The following is a 14,056-nucleotide window of genomic DNA, read 5'->3' as shown; positions in this document are numbered from 1 at the left end:
ACCAGAATAAAGCACCATGATGCTTCATTCAAAAGGATGTAAGATTATAAAAATTACATAACCTCAAAAATATATATTCTAATAAAAGCACTTGACTTTTTTTGCACTAGAATTCAATTTTGATGCAATCAGCAACTGCTTATTTGTGACCTTGAAATACTATACATTTAGATGCCAGAATTGTATTAGAAAGTGCCAGCATTTTGTAAATGTGTGAAAAGCGATTTATTATTTTCACTACCCCTTACATCATGTTAGAATTTTTTCTTTTTACAAAAAATCCTTAATTAATTAGAATTATGGACAAAATTAGTTAATTTATATATTATTCAATTAGAAAAATTTCTATCAGAAACATATGTTAGTACACAAATGCTCACTTCAATAAAACTCTAACTGCCATGGTAGCATTAAAAGACAACAAACTCTGTTTAAAAGTATACATTATATTGAGATCTGTGAAAAATAATCTCAATAAATACAAGATGTCAAAAATATAATTAAGAATTGGTGAAAACATTCTTCTTCAGTTGATGAATAATTTGATATAAAATAATATTGACTAATTTAAAATAGATGGAATTTCTACATTTCTATTTTTCAAACAACCTACCGCCTACTTTTGAAAGCATTGCAAAGAAGCAATATCTTTGTGACATCTTCATGTGACATGTTCTAATTTGTAAACATTCAGTAGCCTAAATAAGTGACATTCTGAGGACACCAAAAATTACAGGAACTATATGAGCTGATAAGGTCTCACATATATAAGATGCACCTACCCTTGAAAATAACATTAAACTGATATTATCTTCCCTTCTAATTTTATTTGCCCCCTGTTTTTGTCTGACTATAAGCATTGTGGAACCTCAATGGACATGGGTTTTAAAAGTTACATCAGATGACAGGCCTATCCTTGTTTGTGACATTAAACTGAAGTTATCTCCCCCTTTTCTATCTAACTTTAAACATTGTGGAGCCTCAATCAATAGATACAGTAATTATAGATACATTCAGATGACACACCTATCCTTGTTTGTGACATTAAATTGAAGTTATCTCCCCTTTTAATTTGACTAACCCTTTTTTGTTTTACTATAAACATTGTGGAGCCTCAATCAATCTCAGAGACATGGGTAATTATAGAAACATTTATGATCTGTTTCAGATGATGCACATATGTAACATTACAGGCTTTAATGAGTTTCTGTTGCCAAACTCTGTTAAAAAGTCGTGACCTCGAAATCAATCAACTCCTTAATGGAGTGCCTTTGTTCAGAGGGTCCACAAGGAATACAGACATGGGAGAAACAGAAAATACATGAAAAATGAGACTTTATACAACTAATGAAAGTTTATGGTTCTTACTCTTGACCTTGTCTCAATGAAAAAAAAATATATATAAACAATTAGTTAAATACGAGTATGCAAATCCAATCTAATTCTGATTTCAAAGCAACATTTTTTTTATTACTGGTAAAAATGATCAGAATTACTGATATATTGATAAAAAGCTATGCCTAAACACCTCACCTACTAGCCTGTAGCTAGAAGTTTATATCACTAAACAAAATTTGACTTTAGAACAAGCAGGACCTTGAAATATGATGCATTAACCCACTAATTTACACACATTAAAGATAGAACACAAAAAGCTTAAAATTGCAATTTACTTCCCTGTATGTGTGGACCTTGAATTCAGATCATTAATGACAATCATAGTTCAAGAGAAATACATGTAAATGTATGCAAAGTGACCCATAATTATGTACATCAAACAATTGGTATACCAGTATATAATGTGGAAAATGCTAAAGAAGTGGCTGAAGAGACATTTCCAGGAGCAGATACAGGATCTAAGGTAAAGGGTGGGGGCAATAGAATTAGAGTAACCTTTTTGGGGTAAAATTTGTGAAAAATCAAGATTTTATGCAAAAAAAGTTTTTTTTTTGTTTTGTTTTTTTTTTTTTTTGGGGGGGGGGGGAGCGTACATCTGGCACGCCCATCTTTGGATCTGCGCCTGAATTTGACACTAATATGTCACTGGATTTTACATAGATAAACCAAACATTCCAATTAAATAAGCACATTTTATATCCAGAAAATTTTCAGAAATGGCAGGTTTTACAGTATAGAAATTCAAAACGAGGTGCAACCACTGAACTAAATAGGGCTACACTGCTGGTCATGTCTCCAGGGTATTTTTGATTCTTTTAAATGAAGTGACAAGTGACAGGAATGCATTTAGTCTAGCTTAATATATACCAAGATATTCATTTTCTTAAATTGAATACTATAAAGTGTAATTGTTCAATCATATATGCCTGTAGAAGAAAATGTATCCACACAAAAATAAAACAAAATGTATTTAATTGAAGAAATGACAATTGTTTAATACAAGGAATGACACATTATAATTGTTCTTTATCAAGATGTTCTAAGGGTTAGATTTACACCCATTTTTTGAAAAAAATTTTAAATTCTAATTTTTTCAGGACTAATTTCCAACAATGACTAGAATGACCACCCCCTTTTTTTCAAACTTTGGGATCTGACCTTCTGACATTCTTTTGTCTGTTTTAAACAATGTGAGTATTTTAACAACCTGTGTATTTTATAAACCTGTTATAACTTAAAAAAAAACTATCGTCCAAATTTTTTCAGAAATGGGAAAGTCCCACAATCACATTCTTCTACATGAAAACCCACACGCTTCCTCACCTCTAGCTAATGTTACCAGTATCATTTTAAACAAGTCTATTTCATAATTTAAGACTTTATCTTTAAAATCACATTAGAAACATCCAATAAATTTAGTGCCCAAAGGGGATGTTTTAGCGAGTCAATGTCAATATTGTGACTACAAAGCTTTAATTCTCAACCATATGTATATATTTAGTTGGACAATAGAGTTTTATAGGTATAAATTAGAATTAAATGTATTTCCTCCAATTTTGTGAAATCTCTATGTCTGACCTTAAGTCACAGGATTGTTGAGTCTTTTGTGTTTTAATTCTGGAAACCATAAACACTTTTTCCCCCAAGTAAATATGAAAATGGCATTGAAAGTTTACATCCATTGGCCAAGACAAGTAAATATAACTGACATATTTAAAGATAAGTGAAAGGAGCATTTTTTATTTGACCAAATAAAGAAAACCTTACTTTCATGAGATTTTACCTCTAGACCGAGGATAAGACAAAGCATTTTATAATTCAAATATTTTCCTGATGAACTTCATATTTGTGCAAGTGTATCGGAAGACTTTATTTAACTGACTTAATTACAAAAATAGAAATATGTAGCCTTTTTTGAGGTGTATCACATTTTTCATATTTTGCATGATTCTTACAAACACAGATACTTAAGTGCATGTGCTTTTTGTCGTAAATAGTAAATCTACAATAAAATTAAATCTTTCTCTCGTGATGTGAAATACCAAACCAAATTCTCAACTCCAATGTATAAAATTTCATGTATAAAGAATCCCTACATACTCAGCATTCACATCACATAATTTTATGCCATTTTGAGCCTCTTTAACACAGCATGATCCTAAGCCAGGTTTCCATCTATTAATACTGAGACCTTGAAATTGTGTGAAGCAAACATTATGCATGTCAAAGTAGATGGTATCTTTTTAGTTGCATCAATAGTTATCATTAAACAGGCGTTTCTGCTGTTTTAGAGCAATTTGATGTTAGCATATGACAATTTATTAATGTTTACCAACCAGCTAGCTACAAGGGCTTGTAAATGCTTTAAATTGCAGTCTCTGGAGTTATAAAAAAATAAAGTTAAACAAACTGAACTATAAATGTGGAGGTGGAAAACATAATATTTCTCTGTAATACATGACCTGTCAAAAATGAACACTGAAAACCTGTCTAAACTGAACACTGAATTACTGAAAATCTGTCTAAACCAACGGTCCGAAAATTTTGTCAGACCTTGTCGGACACTTTGCAGCTGCACCAAAAGTGCACCTAATTCAGATATTGAAGCAAACTCTAAACCAGACAATTTTTTAAGGTCCTTCATATCATTTTAAATGTATTTTGTAACTTGGGTGAACCAACCACCTGTCCAAACTGAAAAATTCTACCATTCCAAAGGATTTGGTTTATTCAAAGTTGTTAGATATAGAAAAAAATATTATAATTTGAATATCAGAAAATCAGATGCAGATCCAGAGATTTTGAAAGAAGAATTATTTCAGAAAGGTTCCAGAAAAAAAGAGGATTCCAAGCTTTTATTAGTTATTTGCATATTTTTGCCCAAACTGTGCAAAAAATCAACAAAATTTTCCAAGAAAGTGGGGATCCAGCCCCAAGATCCCTCTCCCCCTCCCCTTTTCCAGCTGCGACTGCAAACCATAAATGCTGAATCATTATATTGCACTTATTATTCCACTGTTACCGGTTTGTTTATATAGCAAATTGTTTATTCCATTTTAATTGTATTCATTTAATATTTATGCTTGTTTCTTTTGATAAGCTGCATGAAGACATCCTGTATACCAAATTGAATATCTTCTTGTGGAAACAAGTAACCATGACACAGCGTTAAGAATCCACTATCATGATTATTATTCTACATCACAAACCACACAGAACACAAACAAAACATTCCTTAAAACAACAAAATTAACTCATTACAAGTTAATCAAATGCACCCCAATCAACCAGAGTAATCCTGTCATGGGAGAGTGCTAATCAAGTGGGCCCTTTAACTTAATTATAAAACAAACACTTGTTCTCAAGTACCTTGCAAGCTACAGACAGTGTTAAGACATACATCACAGATTCAAGTGAACAACTTGATTAAATATTCTGTTCATTGTTTTACCAAATCAAAATTACTTTTATAAGTTGATACAGAAATGCATGAATATGTGGAAGGCAAGAGGGATTCAGAAAGTAAAAAAAAATACTCTAACTAAGAAGAATTGGAATATTCCCATATTAAAAGTTATTGATAGAGCAATGGATGATGGGCTATGGGCTTCAATTTTAGTATCAACATTTTTATTTAAATTACTATGATCTTTACAGGACAGCTGTTTGTGTTCATGAACAACAGCTTTATTGATTTGTGGGTCTATTTCAAAATTTTCAGAAAAGGGCTACTTTCAACTTGCCCAAAGTTCCCATGAGAAATATACATAAAATTCTGAACGTTTCTTAAAATCCTGGTTATGTGTAGGTTGTTAGTTTGTAAGTTTACAATTAGTATAGATTGAAATATAGCCTCTATACTTTCAACGGAAATTTTACATTCTGTTAGCATTTAAATTTGTGGGTTTAACCACATTATAAAAGCAACAACAATTGGAAACCAACAAAAGTAAGTTATTTCTACAGTAAGTGGCTCACAGTTAATTTTGGCTCCCTAAATCCTTTTCTCTTCACTTGGGACATTGACCAAAAACATAAAAGTTGGAAAAATTCTTGTACTTCAATAACAATTTATCTACAATTAACAGTTATAACTACACCATGAATTTTATCTAAAACACTATCTTTTAGTTAATGAAATAAAATATCAGGAGTGATTCACAGACTCATATTTCATTATACAATTAAGCCTAATTTATATGAAACACAACACTACCATATGTTATAAATCTAGTTCATTTCATGACTACATAAAATCTTGATTATTTGTAAACAAAGTCATAAATCCTGTTTTTACACCTGAATTTTGTAAATTTCATATGAAACATGATATAGTCATTCAAATCGATTCGACATTGTCATTTTAATCAATGAATAAATTAGCTCAAAGAATGCAGCTTTAATCAGCATCTTGGTCAATGAACCGTTTATACACATATTGATACATACCCGTAATTGAAGAATGTCGTAAGGATCCGGATGCCCACTAATAGACGTTGAACTTGTCATTTTGTTTCTGTAGCAATTAAATTTATCACAGATACTTGTACTTAGGACAGAAAATTACACATTTTTAACATTTATCCCATCTCACCATCTCCGGTTGATGTCAATGAACATTTTGACAGAAAAACGGGACGAGAATATTAAATGAAAAACCGTGATAATAACAAGTGAGGGAGAACCATTTTCACCAACTCCATTTGCATGCAACAATGCACAAAGCCTTGCTAAAATCTTTAATACTTATGACTAGAATTATTTTGTAATTATCTCTACCTGGTTCGCATGGCTGAGTTTAACTGTCATCGTCATGGAAACTAATGTTTGTCATTGCAGTCTCCTGTCACGGGTGGTGAGTCAACCGAATCTAAGATCTAACATGGGAATATATATTGCGTTTAACGACCCACTACACTTTTAATTTTATCAATACATTCAATTCCAACTAATATGGTCAACATTGAGATCGTGCCCTGGAGCGAGGTTTCAATTTAACTTAAAGACAGACATAAATACTTAATGATCACCAACAAAATTTAATCAGAAAGGTGTTAATTATGGAATACTTATTAACTAAAATGCCCTTTTAAGGTTTGATAAATAATTAACTTTTCTTGTAAGAAAATTCCTTTTTTACTGGTATGTTTTTAGTTTTTAATGCTCTTAAATGTTCAATGTTCTTATATTTTATCTTTTTTCCTTTAAAATTCTAATTAAAACCTGTAAATAATTAACAACTTGAATGTCAAAAACAGGATTTAATATCTTTTTTAATTGAATCTGTGAAGCTTGGTGATAAAATGATACAAAAGAGAAATTCTTGTTTTCGTTTGAGTGTTAAGTAGCACTCCAGCTAAGGATCATGCAAAATGTGATTCACGCATAAAAAGCCTACATAATTTAATCTTTGATATTTTGTTCGAAATGTCATAGTAAACAGAAATAAGCATGTGGTTTTTCATATAACGCGTGCTCTTAGGAGATAAAAATTATATAGAATGCAATGTAGATTTCAAAATAAAGGAAGGTAACTCTGTAAATGGCGCTCAAATGCAATAGAATCTACTGTATTTTCAATATCAATTATCTCCTAAGAGCAGGCAGATTTGAATGAATAATTACACATTTCATAGTACAGACCCAGAAAACAACTTAATTACAAAAATAAAAATATGTAGCCTTTTCTGGGGTGTATCACATTTTTCAGATTTTGCATGATTCTTACAAAGACAGCTACTTAAGATAATAAATAGTGTATGACCATTTTGAACCTAAAACTTTCTTCACAGACATCGCTGTCCCCTGTTTTAAACAAATTGCAATGACTGTCAGAAATATCAAGGACTATGGTCGCAAATCCTCTCAAAATAATGTAACCCTCCCAAAAATCCCTATGTACCCACGAATTAAATTTCATTTACCAAGATGATGGGAATAGGGCATCTTCGCCAGCCAAGGCTCACAGTCCTGATGGACAAAATGGGAAATCCTAGAGCCCTTAAACATTGAAATAAATATGTATCTTTAACATAGTTTAAGCATGTACTTTATTCAAATCAACCAGTCATAACTTAATGTCCTATACGACACATGATCATCTATATGCCACACATATGTCCTGTATGTCACATGATTGTCCTATATACCACATGATCATCCTATATACCACATGATTGTCCTATATACCACATTATCATCCTATATACCACACATATGTCCTGTATGTCACATGATTGTCCTATATACCACATGATCATCCTATATAGCACATGATTGTCCTATATACCACATGACTGTCCTATATACCACATGGTCATACTATATGCCACATGTAGACAAGCAGTGATTAGTATTGTTATGATTCAGTCTATGATATCTAATACTACCATGAGGCAATTGTTGTCAGATTATATTAAAATGAAGGGGTTCAAATTAATCTGGGTCCCAGATCCGAGACCCTCAATTTTTTACCTAGGACATATAAAATTTCATGTACCTAGGTCCTTGACCTTCAACCTCTTCCAATGACACTTTACTGAGGACTTCAGGGTTTTCTTAAAGTGGACCTTTGATTTGAATGTTAGAAAAGAAGAGATCGATAGTAGTATTTCAAAATACTAATAATTTAATTTCCTGAGATAGTGTCCCTGATCAGTAACCAAACTCACAACTATTATACAAAATGGTAATCTCCAGTGATCAAAAAATAACAAAAACATTACTACACCTTCCAGCACTTATTTTTTTCAGCAGGTGACAGGTTAACACACATATTATTTTTTTTGGCCTTAAATTTTTCCGGCAGGTTTTGACTTACTTCAAAGCTACTTTTAACACACTGCTGAAGAAACCATTACAAAAGATTCAGCCAGCAAATCTTATAGGCCCAATAACAAGATTACACGTCAACAATCACTTTAGAATAGAAAGTCAATCAATTGTGCCAAACTTAAACAAGGTCATCGCGTTTAAATACGTCCCGTTAGGAATAGCATGATAAATTTAAATTGATAGCATTCTATCAACAGAACACAACTTCAATTGCAACCAATCGTGACGTTGTACAAAAACCTATTTAGGTTGCTCAGTGTGATGTGACATTAAAAAATTATAGAAATCGCCAATAATCTTGTTCAACCAAGTGTTTGCAATGTAAGCAAATGTTAATTGTGTACTGTCTTGTCATTCTGTGATGGATACATGTCTTGAGCAACCAATGTTTTCATTTCATCCTTTCATGAGTTAAATTTAATTTCAACAATAAAAGGCAACCAACAAAAAATTCAATAATATTCATTTCACCTAAAAATCAACAGAAATGCGTTTTACTTATACTTGTTCAATGTTCAATGGAACCTAATGAAAAATGATGACTTTGATGCAAACTTATTTAATTATTCATTCAAATGACGGAGTTCAATTTATGAAGCATGAATAGATTCTTTATTATATTGTATTGAGATTGACAAAAGATGTTGTAAATATTTAAAGTTAACTCATCACAGGCCAGGTATGTTGGAAAGTAATTTCTATAGTTAGAAAAGAAAAGATTAAAATTCTATACAGGTGTGATAGAGTTTTCTCCCCTTACATACAGGTGAAAACTGTCATCATTGACAGATAATTGGTGGGAACCAAAATGAAATAAAATGTTTTAGCATTTATTACAAATAATATTTCAGTCATTAAAGATATTGATCTACTTGAGAGAGTGTACTTTTGTGGTTAAGTGGTAATATTTAGTTAATTCCACATTGGTTTACATTATGTCATTGGAAGATTGTAACATCTCCATAGTGACCTAATAATTAAAGGTCAATATGTTAAATAGACATTCATCACTGGGGTTCAAATTAGTGGTTGATCTGAGGTCTACGACCCTCAATTTTTAACCTATGATCTTTGACATTTTATTTACCTAGGTCCATTTCAATAACGCATAAACGAGAAGGTTTGGTTTTCTTCAAGTGAACCATTGATTTCAAACTTAGAAAGGTCCAAGACCTTCCACTTTGAAAAGCAAATATTTGAAAACATGTACATGCCACCTCCATTCCCCCCATAAAAAAAAAAAGATTACTATAAAAACATTTTTTCAACAGGGAACGTAATCTCCTGATCACATAATGGCATAAACTCCTTAAATTCAAATTTTTTTTGAAGGTGCATAACTCTCCTGAATGATAACAGTGACATACAGCAAAATTAAAGTAGCTGTGAAATTGTAGCTCGTGATCTTTTTTTTTATTTTGCGACTTCGAAAATGCAAGAAAATAGTTAGAGCTACGTTTCACAGTTAAAATTAAAGTAGATCTGTTTTACTTAAAGTAAATATTGATAATAATGTGGTTGAGAAGAGTTTTACATTCAAAAGCCTGAAATGTAGCTTAAGGATGATTGAATGAACAGTATTGACATCATACAGATCACAAAATCCTCTTTCCAGAAGGGTAGGTGTCAAAAAAACAAAAAAAAGCTAAGTAGATTAAAACGAGTCAAGTTAAGCAATGAGTCACTTATACACCAAACAAACATTCTGCCATAAGACCATAAAAGCTATGCACTTTTACAGCACTTTAAGCCATTCTATGACAACTAATATACCCTGTTCTTTGCTTAAGGTTTAACTTCTAACAAAAACAGAAAAAAAACTTGCTTGCTTGCCGTGCCGAGTTTTACAACAATTTCACCTCTCGATCAACTTACCTAATCATTGACAATCTTAAACAATCAATCTTTAAATGTCTGTTTGATCATTAAAGAAAAATTTTGTTCTAAAACTCAACAATGTATGCACAAGGTGTACCTATGCAAATAAATCTGTTTAAACTTAAAAAAGGAAAACTTCATGGGCAGGTCTGAATTTCGAATTTAATGGCTATTATTTCACTCCATGGGAACTAACAGGCAAAGTAGTAATTAAAGGACTATAGTTTAAACAATGCATTTTCTCAATAAAACTTCTACTTAATCAATGAAAAGAAACAGCTCTTTAATGTTTTATTGGAAATGACACAAAGTAAAAAATAGAGCTGACAAATGGAGTGGATAATTGAAGTGGAAAGACAAAACAACCCTGAGTAGATAACTTCATAAAAAAAACGTATAGCCACTTTAAGTTTAATAAGGAACTAATTTAAATTTAATTTAGAGCTTAGAATTGACTGCTAAGAGAATATTTAAGTCTATCAAGACCTACTTAAGCTATTTGTAACACGCCCTTCTCAATCAGCACAAAAAAAGAAATTCTCCAATTAAAAAAAAAAAGGAGTTTCAAATAAAAATTTTTTCAAGAGAAAATGTTTGTACATGTACTTTATACTGAGGCTTATTAAAATAATTGTGTTTCATTCTGTCAGAACATTTTGTTGGTCAATTGCAAATTAATAGGTCCAGAAAGAAAGCCACTCATCCATACCACATTTTACCGCTTACCAAATATGTCTACATTGAGGCCGAAAGTGCCTTTGTGAAAAGATTTTAATCATTACATTAAAACGTGTGCATTAATAAACTTTCAATTAGACCCATTAGAAGACTGCATAAAACTCCAGCAGTTTTATAACCACACGAAGACTATTCAATTTCCAATGTTGCTATACAATATACAAGATTAACCAAGAAAGACTATAAAGGAATCTCTTCAGTTTTTATTAAACAACTCTATCAATCCTGGAAAAGTGTTAAAAATAAAAATATGATACCCAATAGTTTTGAAAAAGACACTTTAAGTGAATATTGTGATTATTCATTAAAGAAGACTGGTCATGTTACACATTGAAACTGTCAATTGATGATAAACATGTCTTCAACTTCCATGTAAAGCTCCATTAGGACTTGTTCCTACCTTTTGTCATAAAAATTCTCTTAACTCCCAAACATCCTCTCACACCCACCCACCTTTTACACACACACACATATATGCATAAGTGTTTAACAGTACAATACTATAACATACAATGTAGTTGAGTTTTGAAAGTGATTCCAGAAAACAATAGAAAATTGAAGTATCAATTACAAAATCATATGTTATAAAACTGACTCTATTAAGAATCATGGAGTACATGAAGAGTACTGAATGCAACCTTGGTGCCATAAATCCTAATACAAAGGGGAGGTAATCAATCTCCCTAGGATAAAGGGCAGATAATTAATGTATATCTGACTGAGATTAAACGAATATGAATGAGGTTTACATATAGTTTACATGCAAAATGTTAAACATGTGTCTATGACTATTTCAGATCCCATAATTTACTGTCGAAAAGAATGTGCAGACATGCTTGTTCTGATAAAGGAAAGAAACAAGATTGAATTCTCCATGATTGAATTGTATGGACATCACTATCAGGTTTAGTGAATATAGGTTAACAAGGTACAATAAACTTGCGTTTAGTTATGGCAGGTGTTTGGATTATACAGGTTCTAATGAAGGAGACTTCCCAATGTTTGGTTTAGACAGGTTTACAATTGAAAGAGTATTCAAGGGAACCAAGATTCTACAGGAAATCAATCCCCTCATTTTGACAATCAGTTACATAATTGAAGTTGTATTATTCTATTCAGATACATATCATTGGGAAGACCAGACACAACTTTTTTTTTTTAAATTTATTGATAGTGCATTCAATAATATCTCTATCCAAATAACATTACATAATTTTTGCCATAACAAGTACATGTATGAAGTATAATATGTACACGTATGAAGTAGAGGAAGAATCCACCTTGATTAAACATATCACTGGGTTTCTAACAACAGGGACTCACACTATTAAAAACTATTCATTCTCATTAAATCATATAGCGACACTGTCAAGTTACATAGATCACTACTGAACAATTGAAATTAAAAGTCTATTTGACGGTGTTTTGGTAATTTTGAGCTTAGTTACGCAAGTACTAGACTCTGGGTATTCATTATCTTACATAGGGGGATCCAAACAACGGCGATACTCTTTTAAATTAATATTCTGTTTGGATTTCTAAATGGGTAATAATTTATTTGCTTGTGAGAAACATCCTCAAAAATTCAATTTTGTTTTTCTAAACATATGAAAGAAGATTGAACATATTTTCAATTTCTTACAAATTGAAATACATTCTTGACTAACAATCAAGAAAACAAAACAAACTTAAAACTTTACATATTATAGAAACTATCCGATGATTTCTCAGATTTTGAACAAAGCACAGCGTCTATATATTTACATATTGTAAATAACATTGACTACTTCAGCAAGAATACTCTCTTACTCTACTCAATTTCAATCAAGGACTTTTCAACAGGAAAAAGAAAAAAATACATTCTATAAAATCTATTGTCAAGTCTTTCTTTTGAGAAAAAAGCAATAATTGAAAATACTGTTCACGACTGCACTAAAAGAAAATTAAGAACATCTTTTAAAGACTGTAATAGTGTATACTCTAAACTGTGAAAGTGTTATTGTTTGCTGGGTACCAATTTTCGTGCTTTTCTTGGGAAGGCCAAACCACTAAATTTAGTTCCAAATGAAATAGAGATTTCAATTGAAGTGTATACTGAAAAATCTCACAACCACCAATTCAAGAATCCACGAACTAGTGTTTCTTCCCTAATCCACGAAAATTGGTATCCATGGATCGTTATGGTATATCCATCTGCACCATGAAAACTGATTTATTCAACGGGTTATAGTTTACCTTTCCTCGTTTGTCTACTTGACTTTTTATGAGCAACTCGGTGAGTGTTTCTAGAAAAGCAGAGGACCCTTACCCTACCGGTGCACCAGGTCCATGCTCCCAGTTTTCAGTGGAGTCCGAGTTGCTCATTTGCTTTTGTTACTTTGTAACATACAATTTAATTACTTCATGATCTTTGTGGAGTATGTCTGTTTTCCATGTCTGGTCTTTGTCCCTGGATTACATTCTTTTGATTTCCTGTAGAATCTTGGTCCCAATCACAGAAATTTATGTCATTTTTGTTTCCATTTTCCCCATTTTTTAAGGAATACCATGATGAATCATGGGTCATAAACCATCTTTTTCAAGTCCATTCTATTCCCAGCTACAAAAACATCCTGAATTAATTACCTATATTACAACCCATCTAAATATTTCATATGATCATTTTCAACACTAATCCCCCCAAAATCATTAAAATCAACACAATAATGTAGAACCTTAATAAAATGTTTGTACAGCTCTATAAAATTAGGCTAGTTATTACTAAATATGGGTGTTTAATATGAGTCACTCAGACTTTAACAAAACACCATTTTTGTTTGGGACATCTCAGGTGTATGTTGAGTAATGATAAACCAGCCAATAACTTAACCCAATGATTAAAGAACTGACCACAATTTTTAATTTTTATATTCTCACAGTCCTCAACATATTGTGTACATGTTTCAGCCACAGAGGCTTGCTCTGTCTGACAAATATATATACAGACATGTACTAGTGTTTCTAATAGTTGGGCATATTTGATGGTGGGAGCAAGTGCCTATAATTTTTTCTTCTTCATTTTTTTTAAATATCCAAAGTCCTCATATGATTACACGAGTATCCATGGGACATTTAATATTTAGTTCTGACATGATTGACAATTTTTTTAATATCTATAATCCTTACTTAAGCGTAGGAGTAGTTCACAGGTATTTTGTAATCACTGTTT

General features: G+C 31.6%; 1 protein-coding gene across 20 annotated transcripts in view; it reads right to left on the bottom strand.

The window, feature by feature from the left end:
* The window catches only part of LOC148597312 (uncharacterized), a 97,304-nt gene that overhangs the window by 50,896 nt on the left and 32,352 nt on the right, over window positions 1-14,056 (bottom strand). Inside the window, exon 1 of one of the 20 annotated variants that reach the window (XM_088564116.1) lies at window positions 5,848-6,105. The exons of 18 other annotated variants lie outside the window; for them this stretch is intronic. In XM_088564116.1, coding sequence (XP_088420242.1) covers window positions 5,848-5,907 — 60 coding nt within the window. In that variant the 5' untranslated portion in view covers window positions 5,908-6,105. Of the gene's footprint in view, window positions 1-5,847; window positions 6,106-14,056 lie in introns of those variants that run through there. One more of the 20 variants, XM_088564114.1, reaches the window with a different exon arrangement.

The sequence above is a fragment of the Perna viridis genome, chromosome 15, assembly GCF_037379345.1.
Source record: "Perna viridis isolate PV_CMFRI_1.1 ecotype Kerala chromosome 15, ASM3737934v1, whole genome shotgun sequence".
Lineage (NCBI taxonomy): Eukaryota > Metazoa > Mollusca > Bivalvia > Mytilida > Mytilidae > Perna > Perna viridis.
This window is presented reverse-complemented; position numbering and strand designations above follow the sequence as displayed.